At 29.6% G+C, this 22,761-nt stretch overlaps 1 protein-coding gene and 1 long non-coding RNA gene across 7 annotated transcripts in view; one reads left to right on the forward strand and one right to left on the reverse strand.

The window, feature by feature from the left end:
• Positions 1 to 428: 428 nt before the first annotated feature.
• Positions 429 to 15,113, reverse strand: LOC136795996 (uncharacterized). The gene is made up of 3 exons (XR_010843689.1): positions 14,837 to 15,113; positions 2,047 to 2,230; positions 429 to 531 (listed from the first exon to the last, which is right to left on the reverse strand). It is a non-coding gene; the product is annotated as an uncharacterized lncRNA (long non-coding RNA).
• Positions 15,114 to 15,613: 500 nt separating this feature from the next.
• The window catches only part of LOC106685695 (rho GTPase-activating protein 15), a 29,352-nt gene continuing 22,204 nt past the window's right edge, over positions 15,614 to 22,761 (forward strand). For 2 of the 6 annotated variants that reach the window (XM_014428507.3, XM_014428508.3), the window contains exons 1-3: positions 15,794 to 16,166; positions 16,559 to 17,741; positions 17,843 to 17,992. In XM_014428507.3, the coding sequence (XP_014283993.1) occupies positions 16,731 to 17,741; positions 17,843 to 17,992 (1,161 nt within the window). In that variant the 5' untranslated portion in view covers positions 15,794 to 16,166; positions 16,559 to 16,730. Of the gene's footprint in view, positions 15,759 to 15,792; positions 16,167 to 16,558; positions 17,742 to 17,842; positions 17,993 to 20,465; positions 21,291 to 22,761 lie in introns of those variants that run through there. The other 4 variants (XM_067048356.1, XM_014428510.3, XM_014428511.3 and 1 more) reach the window with 4 other exon arrangements.

A 22,761-nucleotide genomic window follows, 5' to 3' on the forward strand; every position in this document is an offset into this window, starting at 1 on the left:
TTGATTTTAGTGTTATTAAAGCAGAGCGTGTTTATCCCCAAAAAAAGCAAAAATGTACAGTCACTTTATATAAACTATAGTGTTAATCAATCAACAAACCATTACTGAGAAATTTATTATATAACTTTTCCAATGCCAAGAATTATTTTTTATTAAGTATTTGGTAATTTCGAGGGGATGGGGGACCCTGGCCTCTTCTCTGGCTACTCCATTGACGTTGGTGGGGAAGAACTTGGCAGAAAAGTGGGCCTATTGGTCACTTCTGCCAATCCTTATAGCCATCTGGAGCTGAGTGGGCTAGAGTATAAAAATTTTAGTCTCTGCAGTTTCTCTTCTGAATAGTGCTTGGGCCCTGGAAGGTAGGAAAATGAATGTTTCCAGATTTTTAGGGGCATGATAAATCAGAAGGAAAGCGGATTTTGGGCCCTTGCAGTTATTCATAAATACCTTGGCAACCATTTATCGTACAGTTGTTTTAACAATAATTATCCATAGCATTAACTCTCTGCTAAATTTTCATAGAACTCGTTTCTGAAAAAAAACAACTAAAAATCATGAATTCAACTAACTCATTTTTTTACTCTAACCAAAATATAATAAACAGACGGTTAAGTAAATAAATTAGTGAACTATAAACCATAGTAATGGGGTTTATAAAAAAAAATACCGTTTTTCAACCAAATATTTGTATTATTTTTTTTTATATAAAATTCAATTAATACTCAAAGTACAGTCCATTGTTATCTACCTTCATTAAACATCTGATAGCCAATTTCTCGATCCCACGCTAATAACATTCTTTGGGATGACTGTCGAGGAACTCTTGGACCGTAATTTTAACTACCGCAAAACTATCAGTTTTTTTTCTCTTGAAGGAAAAAGGGCCATGGATCAAAACAAGTAGTAATCCGATGGTGCAAGGTCTGGGACTATATGGTGGATGAGGAAGGAGCTCGAACCCATGAAGTTCTTTAAACTTTTCTTTGGTTAGACGAGAAGTGATTGCTGATTGCTGAGGTATAAATTTCTAAGGGACCAGTCTACTGCTCTTTTTCACCTTCCCCATGGAGAGTAGATGGCGACTAACAGTATCTTTTGACAAACCACACTCCCTGTTAAGTTTGCTAGTACTTGTGGACGGATTTGACTCAACAGCTTCCTGCAGAACCTCATCAATATCCATTAATCGCCCGGAGCCCTTCTTCCTTTCCAACGTCATATCTCTACTGCTAAATTGTAAATAAGCTTAAAGAATGCTCTAAAGGAATTATTAAGAATTAAATAGGATTAAAATATTTACAATCCTTTGAAATCTTGAATTTGTTAAAACTGTAATTTTTTTTGTTGTATATACCCCACTAATTACGTTCCTGCAATAGCCTGTACTTTCTACTTTAGTTAATATGTCAAAAAGAGGAATGTTATCCATTAAACGAATCTGAAGTAAATTTAATGCAGTTGGGTGCGATTACCCATTGGAGCAGACACAACATTGGCATTACGCTGTTTCAGAAACTCTAATTTAAATTATCAGAAACGAGGTCATGGAAGAATGGGGTATGCTTTATCCATAACAACACAATATTATTCATTGGGTATTACCCTCCTACAAAGGAATACACATAGAAGCAGAAAGGGAAATCGTCGACAAATAACACAAATATGGTGAGCTCCTAGAATAAAAAGGACGTTTCAGTGCATATAACTTATTTACGTCAAATGATGGAAGTGGAAGCCTTCAAAACATCTCCACCGGTACTGTCACTGAGCATTATATTACTGCCGTAATGTTGCAAATAATTAATGGTACTTTAAGGATTTTAGTCCAAAACTTACTTTTTTAATAGAAAAATTCCAATTAAACATGAATATCTTATAATTCCAATAATTTTTTTTTTAAACTTGCATAGTTTAGTTTTCAAAAAGTCATTTAGTCACACTACATATTTCCAAATTTGAAAAGTTGGACCCTTTAATTTTAATGATATATAACATAACTAGCAGTGCTTATGAGAAAGAAATTGAATTAAATTTCAATTTAATTACCCATAATCGCGCCAGGTAAAAAATTAAATCGTTAAATTCTTCATGAACAACATTCCTTGTTTAGAGCCCAAGAATTTTCAAACCGCCATTTGTCAGTTCACCTTAAATCCCATTCCATCCACACAGTAACTTACCTTTCCTCACTTCCTGAAGTTGTTGAAGTTGAATCCGTTGAAGTGAAATTCTGAAACAAAAACAAAAAAAAAATTTATATATATTTGGGCAGCTAAAACTTGAATGATTATATTCCACACACTCCTTTAGAATTGTATACTATACTCAGACCCAACTTTCTTATACTCTGGAAAATGTACTTTATTATTACTTTTATACCAAAACCAGATAAACTTCTCCAGTCAGTTCAGCATTTTCGTGTAAGGAACATTAAAGGTTCAACAGAGTCGAAAGGAATTTTTGAAAAATAAAAAATTAATAAATAAAAAGCCTCCATAAATACAAATATGACTGATTTATTTGAAATATTTCACAATTGGATATTTCAGGTTTAATAGACACTGGTTTAGAGGTTATCTACTCTATATCCACTGATAAAGGCCTTTTTCTACCTGGTATGGTCTGGATGTCTACTGATAAGGACTAGTTGCGGGACATAGAAGAGTTGTGATAAACCTAAAAATATTTTTTTATTTACATAATTCCCTTAGTTTTTTTAAAGCAATTCTATACTTTTTCTGTTTTAATTTTCTGTTCAGTCCCGTTCATCTGCACCTCCTCTGCCTAGTGGTCCTCCACGAGCAAGTCCTCTACACCCAAGGTTGAAATAGGGTAGGTCCACTGAACCTTTCCACCCTTGTACAAACTCTTTGTAATAGAAGTAGTAAGATAAAATAATTCTAACAATTCCTTTCAACAAGATAACGTTATAAAGCAAGCGTAATAACATAGGATAAATAGGAAAGCAGTACAGTACAGGAGCACTATGCCCTAAAACTCATACTAATTCAGCAATTAATTTAATAAAGTAGGGAATAAACTTTTTCTTTCTACAAATCTCCAATCGTATTCTATTGAAAAAAGTCATATCAAAGTAAAGATTATTAAAAAATTCTACTTCGAATGAGCACCATCATACTATAAATGTTATCACCTGCTCTGATTGCAAATGGACTTCGTAGGACTTCAGTATTGGAGCCCAAGAAAGCAGGAAACGGCTATACCACTTCACCTAATCATTAAGTTGTGGTGATCGTTCGACACAAAATTTAATGTTCATTATTTTATTTTCTATTTTTTTATTAATTAAGGTTTTTGAAAATGAAGTATTACGTAAAATATTCCTACCAAAAAAGGATAAGTAAACGGAAGAATTTAGAAGGCATAGAACTGTACCCGGAGGGTATAATTCAGGTTATAGCATTCCGGCGAATAAGATGGCCATGTAAGGTTGTGGAACAGCAATGAACTCATGCTTTAAAATGTTAATAAACACTGAACCGACCGAAGTGTAGACCGAAACGTATATGGGAGGATTGTGCTGTGTGCACAGCTATGTAATGTTTGTCATATGCAGCAATGAGTTGTACCCACCGCTGCGAACACCAGTATTGTCTAATAGGCAGTGTAGGGTGATAAATAAATAAAATAAGATGGGAGGATTGCGTTAAGACTTATTGGGTTCGGAGTGGCTTCACTGGACAGATGTGTGTAGAGAACGATTGGTGGTATCGGCATCGAACCTTCGGGTTAAGCCTTTATTATTATTAATTTATTTTATTTTACTGTCATTTTTTCGCTTGCGCCGTTTACGAGTTATAGGATATGAGAAGAAGATAATTGACCATATGAACTAGATTCTAAGAAGACAGTCCGGGTGGCGATAGTTAAAGGTATCAAAATAGTAAAAGAAAACTACTTTTTGCTAGCCTTCTCCAAGACTAAATGAAAAACAAGATATAAACATCATAGAAGTGTCAAAACTTTAAAATAGAAAACATTTTAAAACAATTGTTATGTTTATAAAGTATAAGAAAAAAAAAAAAAGAAATAATAACAATATAAGGAAGTATTCATGTAGGTGAAAACAAAAAGGTTAGTAATAAATACAACGAGGTGTGATAAAAGTTCTAAATACAGATCAAGGCTAATAAATTGTAGGAGAATATTTATTAAAAATAGTTATAAATATGGCAAAGAGGTAGGTGTAAAAAGTAGAATAGATAGGTGAAGCAAATATGGCATGGGTGAGGTATAGTGTATAGGTATGTGTGAAAGGGAGATATTTATAAAAATAAACAATAAACAATAAACATAGAGGTTAGATTGAAACCTATCTGAAATTTGACCTGTCAAATTGAAACAGAGCGAACGACTGATAAAAGGGAAGTCAGGTAGATAATGTCCCCATTTCCTACGCTAACCCTTAGGAAGGGTAAGATATTTATAATATATAGTTAGGTAACCAGGCAGAAACATATTATATTATATATACAGATTTATGGTATAGTAAAACGTGACCTAAAATGTCGTAATTCTCTGCTTAATCGAATTAATTAGCTTAGCCGACAAAAACTCATTTCCATATTAAGTAAAGCAGAAACTAATTTTTAAAATTATTTGCTGATATATGTTTTATCAGCAGGATTTTATTCAGTTGCCCCCTGTACTATACTTTCCATCCCCTAGATTGTTTCAATCAGATAAACACCTGTGATCTATTCATATCAGATGTGATCGCTGTTGTTATCACCAAACAAGAATTATATAATTTGAAAAGCATGAGAAATCATTTCTCTACAGAACGAAATTAGTTTTTGTTTAGTTTCATCGCTTATTCTATTCCACAGTGAAGGGCATTACACGAGAACTTCCTACACTATTTATAACTTTGAAATTTTAAAGATTTTTTTATAAGTAATACTCAATGTTAAGTGCCTCAACAAACTCTGCCTCTTTTACTCAACTTATCCTCCGCACCTGCTTCAAGTCATTTCCGAAGTCTTCTAGTCTTCAGACATTTCAATTTCACTTTTGTTTGCCGAACAAGATTTCACTCCGAAATCTTGCCGATTCCAAACGTTTGGTCTCTTCCTGTAAAATATACTGTTCTGTTCTGAATACCTTAAACTTATAAATTGATCTTATTGCTTCAGTCTTTTTAAAATAAGATTGTATCAGCATCTGTCATAACGTGTTATTATGGATATTACTTCTATCAAAATTGCGAACCAACAGCTCATTGTGTCATTTTGGTCAGATTGATTAAAAATAAATTGTATACTGGATTTTTTATTTCTACTCCGGATGAGTATATTTTTTTCTCATAAAATTAGTCGAAACATATCTTCCAACAAATCTTCCAAGGTCATTCAAGAAGTATGCGATTTTTTGAGTTTATATAACTTTTGATTATATTTCTTTTATTTTCAGAAAAGATCTTTTAAAGTAGAGCAGAAATGTTATGTCCATGTTTGCCTAATCCGGGCAAAATATATGTAATGAAGCACTTTTGAAATATGTTTCCCGAATATTTGATATATATAAGACCTAAACTGAACACACCGTTAGCCAGGTGAAGGACACCATCATTAGACATTCTGTTAAAACTGACAATTTTGATACTTTTTTCCTTGCTAGATGAATGAGATTTTCCATTAATATTCTGTACGAAGTACAATGCCCTCAAGAGGCCTATAACCTTGACTAGGGTCCTGAAAATATTTTAAGAACTGAGCGATAAATCGAAGTGAAGGAGGTCGCTACTTCACCTTGACCCGGGACAGCCTTGTCAGCTCATTAATGCAAAAGGTATACAAAATCGGTTCGATACCTTAGGAATACCCCTATAAGATTTTGAATAAACATATACAAGATATAGAGAAGAAAAAACTCGAAATAACCTGAGAACAAACAAACAAAGTGATATATTTAAAGTTAAACGATTTCGGCAATTTAGTGTGAGCCTAAATATTACATATTTAATGTTAATTTAAAATACATATAAAATGTTATTTTTCTTTTCTCCAATAGGTTATTTTCTTTTACATATTTTTAAACCTTCTTTAAATTTTTTTAAAAAATATTTTCAATTTCTTTTTTTTACCAATCCAAATAACTAGTATCGTAATACCTTCCAATAATTTCTTCATCTTTGTGACGTATTTTTTAACTCAAGAGTCATACCACACGCGCCGCTGAGCTCACTTTGATTTCCTATCTCCCGTAAGTTGGTGAGTTCTATGTTTTATTCTCTTTTTCTTATCTTTCTTTTACCCCTTCTCCTTCTCTATTATTTTCTTATTTTTCCTTAACAACACCATTTTGTCATATTTTCCAATCACTTCTTTTCTCTAACTTAACATTATATTTTTTGTCTTTATTCTATATCCATATTTCTTTTTTTCATTGTATTATATAACTTTATATTTTTATTTTCTTGACTATTACCTGACTGTTATTTTACTATTACCTATATTTACGCTTTATTTTCCACTACTTTCATCACTTTATTTTTATTAATTTTCATCCAGTACAATAACCATTCTGTATATTTTTTTTATTCATTGGTTATTATCTTGTTCTTTGTTCTTACCCCTGATGAAGGCTGGAAATTCTGGCCGAGACGTTATTAACTATGGCTATTAAATAAGCGTTTTAACTTGATTGTGTTATTTTCTTACCACACCCCCAACCAACTTCTCCTCAAATATATTATTCACGGTGAACTATCCTCTCATCATTCTAAATATTATTCATTTGATCGATCAGGGCTGGTTGAGGTTAAAATCAATAAGTGGGTAGTATGAAATAAAGTAATTCAAAATATTTAAATAAATCAACAGAATTTACTTCGAATCATTGTCCATAAAAAAAGGAAGCATATAAATATTTACACTAGAACAAAAAATTTAGTGAGTACAAAAGAAAGAATTTTTCGACCAATTAAATTAAGTTAACGATTGATGGAAAACTTTCTTTTAAAATTGATTAAATTTCTATTGCATTGATTTTGAAATAGACTCTCAATCATGCTACTGATTTATGTGTTCACTGATATTATAATTAGTTTGTTCACATGGGCGTAGTCAGGGGGGAACAGGTGGGAGCCACTGCTTCCCTCTAGATTTTTGGGACCCAAGAAAAAAAAAAAAAGAATTAAATAGTGAACTTATTTGATAGATATTTCTTTCTGAAAGCATGCTATAATTAGGAAAGTAACATTGCTGTGTTGACACCTTCACGAATCACAAGATCATAACCACACCTTTGAAGGGACAAGATGGACGTTATTATTCATTAACACAATTATTCATCATACCCTTATCTCTAAAAATAATGGGCGGAAACGAATAAAAAATAACCCTTTTTAGATTCCATTCTTCCTATTATAACTTACAGTTGCCATTTTAATAATCTCAGAATGTTTGTTGAAAATAAATAAAAGATTGCAAACATCGTAGAAGATATGGTTAATATTTTTGCCAGCAACCCCGGAAACAACCACTTATACAATACTCGTACAATAATCAAGTTTATGCTCGATTTAAAAGATTCATTTACAATAATTTATTGTGATTGTAGGTTATAAAAATTAAAAAAAAAAAAAAAAAAAGATGAGCTTTATTGACCTTTGTTATGAGACTATGTTCTCATAAAAGTGTGCATATTGGCGCAGCCATTGTGGAAGTTTCATTGACGTATTGAGACGTATAAAGTCATGGCCTTCATGGATGGTGTAATCCAAAAAAAGGTGAGAAAAATAATCAAATTAACTACAATGAATCAGAATAAAATTTTATTTATAGGAAAAAATGATTTTAATGATGGAAAATTAAGATTAGAAGATTTAACCAGAAAATATTATCAAATTAAAAAAAAAAAAAATGCATTCCCTGAAATTCAGCAGGATAACATATTGGATAACCAATTGGAATTGATGGGAATTACAGAAGATTTAAACAATTAAGAAGTTTTTGCACAAAAACAGCAGTTTATTTAACGTACTTTATAGATTTTAATGTACATTATGGTTACTTTTTGACAAACCTATTACCTTTGAGACGGTCTCAAAGTTTGAGACGTCTACAACGCCAGTAGAGAATGAGACCCAAGTCTGAGGTACAAGCTTTGAAATACGTTAATTTCAAAATAAAATCTTTGTTGTCAGACGTGTCACTTTTAAAGAAAAGTAGTGATATAAATATTTTCGTGCAAATGCATTTAAGAATATTAGTTTGACACGTGCCTTGTCGCATAATGCCAAACTACCTTGATATGTAGTATTTATTCTTCTTCCACTATGTTATAAGATGTTTGTAATTCTAGCAACCATCGACCGTTCGGAGTGAATCGATAGGTCAGATAAAACTGTTTCAAATGTCAAATATTACTAAATACCTTTTACATCCTAAAACTGCAGCACCGTTTGGTGGAACCAATCAAATTAAGATCCATTAAATGACGGGAAAAGATTCTATATTAATTTCTTATAAATACTGAATAATGTGAATAATAGAACGATTAATATACAAACAAAATGTGTATACCATACAATACAAGATAGTTTGTATATCAACTATGTCGCTATACAATTAGATGAATTGTTCTTCATGTTCCTAGCTGTAACGGAGTGTGAAAATTCATTTCATATCTATATGTTCCATCGTGTTGCGTGTTGGATGAGTTTTAATTTAACAGGTACCATTTTTAATATATTTAGCAGCAACAATTATCGCTGCTGTTGTTCAGCAATTAATTTTGTTCATAGGGAGTTGTCGTGAACTCTTATCAGAGTCCCTTTCAAATTTATTATGTCGAATGTTCCGGTATCTATGGCCACACATTTTCAGAAATTATTAACGAGTAAAATGAACAAGTTACAGTTCCACGATGAACATTCTTTATTATGGTGAAAATATTGACTCCTATAAAAAAAAAAAAAAAATTAAATTAAATAAAAATCTATTATCCTTTGATTTTAAAAACCTCTATTAACGGTTTAAAAATATTGTCTGGTGCGCTTATCCCATATCTTTCACTTCCGAGAACCCAAGAGGAGAAAAAAGTCAGTTATTTCACCCCAATTTTTGATTACTTTAATGAAAACTATATATAATTACTCATCAAAATTAATGAGTCTGCCAAGTTTAGGTAGGAAGAATTAAAAATGGCGGCTTTTCCAATACGTTAAAAAAAATAATTTTTGCATTCTGAGCTCTATATTTTTAAAATTACCTACAACACTAGGAAACCTAAGATAACATCAATCAAAGTAAAGTAAATTCAACGTAAATTAGGGAAATGCTAAAATATCAGCCTTAATAGATCTATTTACATTCAATAGTTTCAGAGATAGCTTTTTTTTTATAAATAGCTTTTTAAACTGCAACATTACATAAACAATGCACTGAAAAATCAGTAGTTAGTAAATTTATATCACAAAAACCATTCGACGTGCAGATGTTTATTAGCACTCAAATTAAAGCCAGTTTAATGTAATATAAAGTAGTTTATGACATTTACCTTCGGAGGAGTAGTAATTTTTATGATATTTTCCAAAATAAATTCACAAAATATTCATTTCTTGTAGGCTCTACACGCCTGTAACACTCCATTTTAACTAAGATCAAATTTACTGAATGTATTATATTATATACAGTTGTAAATTTCAATAAAGATATTAAAAAAAAAAAAAAAAAATGTATTTTCCACCCAAAAAGGATATAAAAAATTAAATATTCACTTCGGTGCAATTAGAGTATATTTTCTGTCTTTAATATTGAGAAATATTCTCATTATGTACTATAATACTCATCATAAAAGTTAGTCATATTTTCTTATTATTTACCGGTTATCAGGGTTAGCTGCTTGAAAAAGAAATGGAAGATATCACAAATCCTAACGCAAATTGTCTATGATGACGGTTAGTTGCCTCTTCTGGATGCTAAAGAGGGATCGTGATGGTTTTCCCCATAGTACGGGCGTCTATAAAATAAAACGAGGAGTAAAGAGAGGTGTAAATTCTTCTTTGAACCTTCCTTCCTTTTCTCCTAAATTCTTTCAGATTTGGATCCGGATATTAAAAAATAATAATTTAGACATGATTCCAGTATTCTAATAAAAAAAAAAAACTTTTTTGGAAGAAATGATTCTTTTTTTTTTAAACTTCTCCTTTAATTTATCATTCGAACAACGTTTCGGAAAGTTTCCCCTTTATACAGTTCATTGTTATATTAAAAACAATTTCGATTATTATTCGAGCTAAAATTAATAATTAGTTGTTTTCAATATAATTTACTATTTGTACAACTAATTTTTCATTTGAGGAATGTTTTATCTAAAATTTTGTATGCAAACAAAATTAAAACTTTCTTAGAGGAAGATTTTTTTAAAAAATCGTCATTTAAACCCTGTCATACTATTTCAATGAAGATAAGAATTACATAAAAGTAAAATTTAATCAATGATTAAGTACATAAGTTATTACTTTATCAGACATGTTGATAAGTATCACCTACTTGACAACAGAAAATTGAAATTTCGAAATAAACTGAATGAGTTTTAGATCGAGTATTTTAATTCATCATAAAACCTTTATTTTTAAGAAGTGTAAATATTAAAAAATCAAAGCAAATTTTTATAATAGAAATATTGAATACAAATGTTTTATTTTTGGCGCCATTTTAAATCAGATACCCGGGTTAATAGAAAACAACACTTATGAGATCACTAATTTCGAGAAGAAAAAAAAATGTTCTTGTTATTCTACGATGAAAATAATCAACAGGAGCTCCATGATTTCAATTAATGCTGAAAAAAAATTTCGTCCATTCAATAAGTGCTAAGACAGTTCCCAAATCGTTTTCGGTTAAACCCTAAATAATCTGATTTTTTTCCACGGCGCCCTTAATATATCAGATTTCTTTCTAAATTTTTTTACTTTCCTCTTTAAAATCGATTCAACAGCGTTAATCATCTAACAGCGAAAAATGAAAAACAGATACTATTTTCGTACTATTTAGTGACTAAAGCATGGGTAGGGGGAGTTGTTCTTGCGCACTAGCCGTTTCAAAAGATGGGAATTGAAAAGACAAAAATAAAAGACTTGAAAGTTGCTAAATTCTTGGAATTTTTTCAGCATACAGGATTGCTGGCGCAAAAATTCGTGAATTGGAAATTCCAAGAACATTGCCGCATTACTTAATTGAATATTTTGTGGCGCCCTTATGGCGACACCGCGGCGCACACTTTGGAATCATTGTGCTAAGAAAAGCAAAAATTCATCCATTCAATAAATGCTAAGAAAAAAATTCAGTTATGCTGTGCGCATCACACAAATTTCTCTTACCACCCTACATACGCATCAAAGTAATGTGTAGATTATAATACTCCTCTAACTATTTTTGTAATTTTCGAAAAAAACAAAATCTTAAGTTCAGTGAATGCGAAAATTATGAACAAATAATTTTTATTTTGCTCTTTCTATAAAATTCCTATTTTAGAGTTTCTTGAGGAAGGAGTAACGAATACAAATTTTGTACCTGAAAAGAATTCAACAGTTTAACAAATATGAAGAAGTCGTAATGCAATTGGGAATGTTCCAGCGGTCACGGTTTTTCCCACCCGAATAAAATGACCCTTTTTTATTTTATTTTTTCTCCTTTAGTTATTCATAAGATTCTTGAAAATTTTGTATTCATCCACTGTTAATTATTGCTAACAATGAAAAAACTTGTTTATTTTTTCTTCAAATAAACAAAGTTAAATGTTCTCTAAGGGGAAGTTTTTTAAAAATTCGTCATTTAAACCTTCTCAGATTATTTCAATGAGGATAAAACCTAAATGAGATTAAAGACCATTTAATTCCACATTGTCCTTGCGAGTGTAATTAAAATCGTTAGTGTAGTTATTGATAAAATCGAAAAAAAATGTGAAAAATCGATTGTATAAAATCGAAAAGCAAAAAGTTGCTGCACATCCCAGCCATATACTTGCCTTTATGTAATTTCAGTTTTTTATGACTTTTTTATTTTGAACTAGCTGAGCTAACAAACACTCACTTTGAGATTTACTCATTATATTAAGACGCATGTACTCTTTCCAGGGTACTTATTTGCTAAAGTCCTGTAGAGCATTTTATGTTGTACATTAAACGAAGTTTAGATTTTGTCGGTATAAATATTTTCATTACAAATACCGTTTTTTTTTTCCAATTCCTCTAAAATAGAAAAACAGAATATAAATTAATAAATTGCATTACACATTTTTTACATAAATCGGATACAAACCTTTTTCTATCGTTGGCACTCTAAGGTGTACAATGAGTAACTTAGCTGTGGTTTGAAGGGACCATTCTGTGAGAATACTACTGTAAAAGAAATTGGTGGTGAGAGGCCCCCGCGTGATTATTAAACAAAGAAGAGCAAAGAAAACAATTAGTATTTATCGACGAAAGATAATAGTAAATTATAAAAACAAGTCAGAAGTCGAACACCGTTTGAATTATCGAATGCTAATACCGTTTGAATTATATCCCATCAGTTATCATTAGTGGTTTAGAACTCATGTGGAAGAGCAAACTGTTTCTTGGGTTTCATAAGAAGTTGCTTAAGAAGGTAAGAGTGACGATATGGAATTTCTTTCTTAAAATGGGAGGAATTTTTTCCTACTATAAAGAAAAAACATTTATGGTATTATCTTTCAAATTAAAAATATACAAACACTAATTACTATTCTTGACCTCTTGGCATCCCGTACACCACCAACTAGTGGTGTAGCACAGCACTGCCTCCTGTGGTTGACTAGGTCTTCCGCTATGAGCAATCACCCTTTCGAGCGGTCACCCATCCAAGTACTGACCCACATGCTCGACTTAAGCTTAACTTAGTTATATATAACGGATTTAACCCACACTACTACTCTGGCCCCCATTACAACAATAACGTATATTAATACGTCAGGTTTATTTTAGCAATTAAAAAGAAAATTTTTAAATTTTCGGACAAATCTTAAATTAAAAATTGACTAAATAATACTTAAACTTTAAAGAACTTACCATAATTTAGAATTCTTTTGAGCAAATTTAGGAGAAGCACTGAAGATTAAACTAGACAATTTGGGTTAAAATGCAGTGTTTTGGGTTAGAAGTGATAAAAAAATCTTAAATCAAGTAAACAACATTATTTTGAAATTTTTCCAAATTAATTGATTAAGGAACTGACCACAAAAAAAAAATATTTTTAACAATTTAGTTTTAAATAAGTTTACTTAAATATTTCTTTTGTTGTATTTTACTATTTCAAACGACCTCTCCTCTTGGAAAACTAATGAGAAGCTGTTATTCAAGTGTGAAGGAATCTTAACAGGTAGGGAGAAAAGAAAAACAGCCATTCTATGTTTAAGAATATAAGTAGAGGAAACCAAAACTAAAAGTACAGTTTTTTTATTATTTTATTTTTTGTACCTGCCATAATGTTTTTCTCTGAACTGAATATGATTTTGATATAAAGAAATATTAAAACGACAAAACGTTATAAAATGGAAAGTAAATTTAAAGATAAAACTTTTTTGTATGCAACTTTTAAAATAGAATTCATTGGTTTTTGAAAATTGAATTATAGTTATTTAAATAAAAAATAAACAAAGAAAATTAAAACTGATAATGACATTTGAACATAAATTATTCTTTAGAAAGTACATGTCACTGCTTTGCTTTAAAAGAAGCACATCTGACAAAAGAAAGTTTTTTGTTCTTTTTGTATTTGACATATGATGTAGATTGTACTGTAGACTGAGGTTAATTTATAACAACCCTGGCTTTAGAATGGTCTTTATGAAAACCTTAACAAAGTAAGACCAGTCTAAGATATTGTTTTTATTATATGACCAATTAAAAATGAAATCAAAATGTTTGTCAGATGTGCCATTACAAAAACAAAACATTCTTTTGAAGATGAATGAGGGAGCTATAGTTAAAAAGAAGAAGGTACCAACTGGTCTCAAACAGTAAAACAGATATGAGAAATTATCTATACCTGGCTGCCAAGTTATTGTGTAAGCCATAAAAATTCAGTTGAACTCTTTTTATATATTATCTATGGCAAGTATTTAATCAATTGTTTTTCCGTTTGAAAAACCTATGAGGTAAAAATCATTATTCACAAAGAGTAAGGAAATAAATATACTTCATAATTTATTGAGGAATACCACTGGATATAGGATTGTGAAACAGCAATAAATATTTATCAAAGATGATGAATAGTGGTTTTTACATTCAAACACCTAACTATATTATGATAAAAATATGGTAAAAAGTAAATAGTTATTTATTTGGAGTAATTATTCATCAACTGGATTATTAAGAAAATAAATTTATGATGAATATAAGAGTTATTTTCTTTTTAAAAAAACACAAAATACTATTACTAATAATAAATAAAATACAAACAATAGCAGCACTTATGGTACAGTTAACAAAGAAAAGTACAAGTTGAGCCTCACTTAAATTAAAAATCATAGCTAGTTCAGAATGATATGACAAAAAGAACAAATACATTTAACTAAAAAGAATAGTTATTCTTTAAATTGTTTACAGCGGGAAAAATGTTCTATAAAAATATTTAAACACTATGTCAAATAAATAAATTCAAATTGAAATTAATTAATTAATTGAAAAAATATATAAAGATCAACCCTGTAAAATGGATAAAATGTAATTTACTAAAAGAAAAATAGAAAATCTAATACAAAATATTCTCTTTTTTTCAAAATATATATATTCTAAATATGTTGAAAATAAATTTTTGAAAAATATATCCATTTAAATACCAGTTACCTTCTCATCCTGTGAGCTTGAGATTGCTGAGCTTCATATTGATGATGAATTGAATAAAGATTTTCAATGAAACACTTCAACTTGAAAGTACACAACAAAATATAGTTTTGATTTTATGGAGTGAACTTAATGAAGTTGAGATTTCTGTTAAAATATTTGAGCCAAGATTGATCAGTGCTACCAATTTCAAATCATGGTAACATAATTGATAATGTTTTTCGCTTAATATAACATAAAAATATGTCAAATTAATGTTTATAAAATAATCATGAAATATGAAAATAAAAATTGTCACTTGTAATAAATCATACTGTTATATTACAATTATTATAGTGAAAACATCATAAAAAATAATTGTACCCAAACTTTTAATTGCATCAATAAAATATGAGATTACTTAAATATTTATTTCGAAGATACAAGAATTATATCATTACCACAAATAAAAAATTAATTTTGATAGAAATTGAAATATTATAATTATGTATATTTGAATTGGAATTCATAATATCAAATATTTTATAATATTGCGTAGATTCTGGTTTCGATCAATATTCAGACTTGCTACTTTTACTAATATTCAAATATATTATACCAATCATAAATTAAAATTTGTATAAACATTGATTGGAATAAAATACAAGTCTACAACGGCCTCTATAGTTCATTTCTGCAACTACGTCTAGTTTTAAATATGGCCAATAGAGCTCACAGCTTTTAAAAATAATTTTAATTAAGAGTTTTAAGAGGTGTGTTATATGAAATATGATGTAGAGAAATATTTAATCTAATTTTAGTTCACCTCCATGACTTTTTTTTTTCTCTTCTGCATTTTAAGAAACATTACTAACGTTCTGGCACCTTTCCACTATATAAAATTATCTTGGCTTATCTTTTAATAACGATGAAGTAGTGGTAGAAGGTAAATGTTATTTACTTTTTTTTAATCGTAATATTTTGAAAAAGTTCGTAAACAGTTAGAAGAAGGTTCATTGTTTATTTCTTCAGGTTATCCTTGATTTACGCTCTCATGATTCTAGGTTCTGAAATAGACCTAATTAAGCAGTAATGTTTCTTAGCCTCTAGTTTTGTGAACTATTGCAGAAAATCTTTTGTTAAGAGAAGTCTACAGTATCAGACTAAATTCTTTGTCAAATGAAGTGTTACGTAAGGTAGTTGAAGTGCTATTTTCATGGCTGTGTGTTTACATGTAAAGGTTACAACTGCGAAAAGGGTGGGCTGTAATTAGTTTTAGCTCTTTACGGAAGACTGAAGTTTATTATATGAGACTGTACTAGTGACTGCAAGACTTCATCATTTTTTAACAATGGTAACCATTATTATTTATTTGTGGATTCCAGTTATTGTCATGTGATTATTTCCGTGTTGGTTAGTACCTCAAATATGTCAAAGGCCTGAATATGACATTTACCAGACCTACCTTATCAAATCCAATAACATTTAGCTATCTGACATTTAAAAACAGTTATTTCAGCCACTCTTAAATTTTTATCAAATATTTTGTGTTATTATTCTTTCAAAACAGGTGGTTTGACTCTGGATATTGTATCTAGTTATGAAACCCACTTATCTGTTGAAAAAAGTAAATGTACTTGTTTACTCTAGATAAATTCCCGCTCTCTCAAGTATCTCACAAATTTTAAATATTTATCCTTAAATTTAAACTCTCTTTTAATTTGTTAATTTTTTTGTTTTTTCTAGATTAACTGGATTTTGGAAAAATTGTGTATTGAAAATCTATTAGTTAAATATTGATATATCCAATGAGTGAACAATGTTCTGCAACGATTTATCCCTAGTGCTATTAAGGCACCGACAGATTTCTCCCTGCATTGTGGGAAAGTGTTTCACTATAAGGTAAACATTAAAAAGAATGGAAATAAATGATACAAATGTTGAAGTACTCTATGATTTTGAATATGCAACTAAGGATGGGCAAACTATTACTATTAAGGAAGGAGAAAAGTTACTTTTGTTGAAAAAAACAAATAGTGACTGGTGGCAAGTCATAAGAAGTACAGGTCGAAGACCTTTCTATGTTCCATCTACTTATGTGCGCATCGTGGAAGGTTCTAAGGATAAAGCAGTTGTTGATGTTGCCAACAAAAAAGAGAAACCTAAGCTCCAAGCAAGCCCTCTTACCCCCCCTCACAATTTCACGGTCAGTGTCAATATCAAGCCTGGCCCGGGGGATGTCTCCAAGAAAAAGAAAAGCTCAAGTAAAACTAAAGTGATGTTGAATTGTGAGTCAGATAATGAAGTCTTATCAACTGATAAGGTATCTGACAGATATGGTCAATTGCCCACACCTGATTATTCCATTGTACAAATGCCTAAACAAAAAGATGATACTACTGCAGAAGCTAATATTTTGGATGATAATTTATCAAGTTCACTCTCAGAGATGGCTCAACAGATTAAATTTGAGCCTGTCAAAATCAAGGGAGCAGAAAGGCTCAGGTATTCAGGAAGTTTCAAGACGGAGTATGAAAAAAAGATTCTCCTTAGATCTTTCTCTGGCAGCACTCCTGATCTCACAGGTGTGGATAATCAAGAAAAGGAAGAGAGGGACGTTAATCGCATTAAGAGTGTTGAAGAACTTAAAAGTGATCAAGAAAATAACATTGTGGTGAAAGGAATCAAACCTATAATTAATATCAAGAGTTTAGGAGATATAGCTGAAAAATTAGAGAAAAACATGGCCAAGTTTCTTAATAGCAATATGTCCATGAGCTATGTTGAAAATAATAATCTTAAAGATAGTACTGATTCTGTTGAAAGTGGAAGAGCTAGTGGTGAAACTGGTGGTGCTTCAAGTAGTGATAGTATCGAGTTAAAGCCCAAAATACCTGTTGCCAAACCCCGAAGAAGTCTTCGGCCAAAGGTATGTGAAAAATTGATTCAGTTTAATTTGAATATAGTTTATAATGGCCTGCTTTAAAACTATTTAATTTTAATTTTTTTTTTTTTTGGAACATTATATAGCAGCAAGAAGAAGTAATATATGCTAACTGCCAAGAACTGATGAGAGGTGAGAGTCCTGCTAATGTTCCAGATTTACCGTCTGGTTGGAATACGCAAGTTGATACTGAAACACATCAGACATGTTATGTCCATACAATTACAGGAGATAAGGTATTAAAACATTTGTATTATTGCTTTCTATTTATATTTATTTAGTTTTTTTTTTTTTTTTAATAGTGAGAATAAAGTTATCATGATAATATAACGTTTATACTTCTCTTTAGAAGTCATGAAGGTTTTTGCTGAAAATCAAAATTTTAGTTGTCTGACTCATAATCTTATAACACCTCTATTTATAAAATAATCCATATATTTACTGAATTCATAAAGTAAAAGGTCATACTGGTTATAATGATAAAATCAATTTTTATTCAAATAATTTTTTTTTTACTCCACTACTTATATTAATTATATTTTTTCTAAAAATATATTAATATCATATGTGAATAAACAATTTTTTTTTATATATTCATTTATTTTCTAAATGGTTTATATTACTTGACCAGTCAATTTGACTCCCATCTAAAATTGCTGGGTCACCATTAAATCCTTTGTTGACCGCTTACTAGCATGTCTAAATGTCTTCCGGTTTGATTTTATGGCCTTTATTTAAGAACTTATCAGTGCATGACTGACCTACAATAGCAATGGAAAACCTCAGCAACTGAAAAAAGCTTTGTACTTTGGTTCAAGGAAACATTTACATGATTATTTTAGAAATAAGAAATTATTATTATTTTTAACATTGAGATTAAAAAAAATAATAATTCCTTCTTTACAAAAAATAATAATTACTTTTGTTTTCATCAAAGTTTTAAGTGATAATTAGTCATTGCAAAAAAGGTTTGTTTCTATTTTTATGTCAGTTAAATTTAATTGTAAGTATTAATTCTAGCTGTAAGACTAGTTAATAAATTTGAATAATATTAGCATAAAATAAAATTCTAGTAGTGATCTTTACTTTGGAGAGAATTAATAAATATTATTGATGAGCCTTTTTGTTTTTTTTTCACTATTACTGTAAGTTTTTGTTTAGCTTACCCCTAGAGTAACAATAAAACTATTAAATAATGTTTTCACTTTCTTGAGACTGGTTATTACTGTTTAAATAAAATCAGTTTTATCCAAAGCTCTTAACATTATTTATTTTCTTAAAAGTCCAATGTTTCGGTCAATATGGCCATCCTCAAGGACAATCTTAAAAACCAATTTACACTCACATAAAATATTTAAAAAACTTTATGCTGGCCATGTCACTAGTTTCAGTCAAAATTATCCTATTTTCTCACTATTTCATTAATATCAAAACTTTTAATTATAATCAGTTTAACTCTATTACACCTAGCTATCGTAACAATATTTATAACTTTAATAATAATTAGTAGTGACCTGGGCAGAATGCCCTGCATAAAGTTTTTTAAATATTTTATGTGAGTGTAAATTTAAGATTGTTCTTGAGTATGGCCATATTGACCGAAACATTAGACTTTTAAGAAAATAAAGAATGTTTTGAGACTTTAATTTGGATACAATTGATTTTATTTAAACAATAAAAGTTAATTTGTTTTACCACCTGGCCTTCACCTTCTATGTTCTTAATGTTTGACCTTAAGGCACTATAAGGGTTTAAAAAAATAAAACTTATATTTACACCATAGAAATATTATTATATATTCAACCATTACTATAATTTTGCCAATAAATGATTGTTTTTATTATTAAAATTAAACCATTTTGTTTTACCATAGTTACATATTCTTATTAGCTTATGTATGTTTTTTAAAATGACTTTGTGCAGTATAATATAAATAAGAGTAAGAATATTAATTTTTTTTTTTTTCGAATAACTTCATATTCAACTTTTTGGGAGGAGGGGGAGGGTGGAGGTTGCATTTTTAGTAATATATTTTAATTTACAAACTTTTCTCCTTAATAGCGTAGTAGAAAGTTTATATTAAAATAGATATCAATTAGTATTACTGAAAAATATACCGATTGTCTGATTTAGATTTTGTAGGACTGCATATCTAGTTGTATGTTGTTATTGTAATAGCTCCATAGGAAATTCCAGTTTTTGGAGGAAATGGAATATTCCCTCATTTTTTCCTAGAATCAGCATTACTCCTTTTCCTGGAGTGATGTTCTGATATAATTTTTGTTATTTCCATGACATTATCCTTATTGCTGTTTGTATGATTAGAAAATAGTTTTAACTTTACCAGTAACCATTAAAAACAAAGTGCATATAATAGTTAGTATTTTTTTTTTTAATTTATTCTATTTATTTTTTTTATTATTTAAAATAAAACAGGCTTTTAGTTATAAATAATGAAATTTTTATTCAAATATAAATATATTTATATCTTATCATGATTTGTTGTAGTCCTTTTATTATTCAACGATAAGAATTATTACTATAAGATTATATATGTGTTGAGAGAGGGGATATTAAAAAAAAAAAAAAAAAAAAAAGTAATAATAAAATGTAACTAACTGAAATTTTGAACTTATCATGATCAATGATGCCTGAGGAAGAGATAAAGAGTCAGATGTCAGTTGGCAATTAACCTCTGGTTGTCAGTCACGTTTTTTTAATTGACCCATAGAACAGTTGCTCCTGTTGGATGTTGAGCCATAGCCTATGAATGAGACTAGTCATATCAGAATGATGATTCATTATAACCCATCCCACATTCAGTACACATCTTGGTCTCCTGTCAGTCTGTACATACCAAGTAGACAGAACTGTGCCACTATATCTTTAGTTAATTATGCATTTTAATAATTGATTTTTTTTTTGTAAGTTTTTTTAAAAATAAAAATAGACATGTGCTTTGATTCAGTTTGGGAAAATAATCCAGCATACTGCTGCAGTTTTCAAGTAAAGAAAGGCCTTTTCAAATCCCTTTGTGATAATGCATTAGAATCAGCAGGTATGCTCATGGTCCAATCAAGGTTGGCGGCATTTGATTCTGATTGTAATGTTGCCTTTTATGGCGATAAGGTTGATACAGCTGATATACCTCAGCCTGTCGATCCTGACTTGTTCCTCAATTTCATACTGTACGGTTTTGAACAATTGTGCCTTCAGCTTGAAGCTATCGAGCATCCCGAAGTGATATTCCTTATGGATGAAGAATTCAAACAGTTGTGTGCTTCTGCTGAAGCCTTGTTGGATGATATCGAATCTGAGCCTTCTAGTTTGGAAAATAATCCTGCAACTGACATGAGGGCATCAGTGTCAAACTTAGAACTGTATACAACTAACAGTGATTCAACAATTCCCTTGAGTGAAGATGACACTTCAAGTGAATCTAGTGATATAACTGCGTGGAAATGGGATATTTATGCTTCAGCTTTTGAAGAATATGATTTTCTCATTTATAATTACAACACACATAAATCTCAGGTATTTATAATAATTTGAAGGAATCAATAGAATTTTATTTGACTTTTGTGGCAGTTTACTTGCCCTTTGGATAATAGCATTTTACTGAACCATTGGATAAGTAGTTCTGGAATTACCTGAGACCTGATATTTATGATGTAATGAGTGTTTAAAAATATAATGAAAGCCTCGCTTTATTGGTATAAAAAAAAGTTAATTAATTAATTAAAAATTATTATGGAATAAATGTTGAATTGTTTGGTGTAAGAAATGTAAAAATCTGTGTATATTAAACAATTATAAATATACATAAAAAGAAAATTAAATTTTGAAAATAAACATCTTCTTAATTCGTGAAAATAATAATATTAAAAATAAATGGTACTCCGTGTTAAGTTGTATTCATATTTTAACTTATCTTTACTTCTAGTTAATTTTTTAAAAATCTATTTTCTATTTAAATTTGTTATAGAAAAGTAAATATATAGTAAAAATCATTCCTAGGTTTTTACAAAGCTGCAAAAGTGGATTAAGATTTATTTTTGTTTAAGTATTTATTATATTTTTGTATCTTTGTCCATTGTTAATTTATAGGATCCAGAATAAAGTTTTTTCACATTCTATTCTGTCCTACTTACCCTTTAAGTTTTATTTTTAAAAATTCAGTAATTCAGAAAAAGATATAGCTGAGGATAATGTTAATTTTTTAAATATATATATATTTTTTTTAACTGTAGGGGCCCTAAAAGATGCAGATATATATGATATAACACAAGCTTTCTTCACTCTTTTATTAGAGATATAGAATTAATTCATTATTAATGAGAAAAAAATAGTTTTAAATTGCGTATAATTGCAAAAAAAGTTTTAAAAACAAAAGAAAGTAATACAGAACCTAAAAAAATACAAACCCAAAGCACAATGAAAAAAACCTGAAAATACCGAAATGAAATTTAAGATGGTAAAAAAATAGAATGAAAGTCGTACATATAAAAGGTAAAAAAGAAAACAAGTAAATCTGTTTACAATTTGTATACAACAGTTGTTTTTTTTTTAATACATTTATTCTTACATTTCAACCAAATGCTAATTAAAAAAGTTTTGTAATTAGAGTATTCTGACGAAATTAATTTCCAATGAAATTCTATTAGAAAAAACATATTCATAAAAATTAGAAATTTCAGAAATAAATCTCTGGTTCTATGAGTTTGACATAAAAAAACTAGGTAGGTAGTCCAAAGGAAAAGTTGAACTTATCCTTCTAAATGTATACCTACATTTCTGTGACTTAAACCCATCGCCAAGCCACCAAGTTGATGATGTCCTTCCCTCTTTTAGGATTAAGGGCTCTGTAGACAAGACACCTCCAAGGCTCATTCACCCTCTCTAATTTTTTTCATTCCAAACATGTCTCACCATGAATAAAATATTTACTCTTCAACTCTTTATTTTAAACAAATATTTTGTCATAGTATTGCTGTGTAATTTTTAA

Source organism: Halyomorpha halys, unplaced genomic scaffold (assembly GCF_000696795.3).
Source record: "Halyomorpha halys isolate HHAL.00 unplaced genomic scaffold, Hhal_1.1 Scaffold725.1, whole genome shotgun sequence".
NCBI classification, from domain to species: Eukaryota; Metazoa; Arthropoda; class Insecta; order Hemiptera; family Pentatomidae; genus Halyomorpha; species Halyomorpha halys.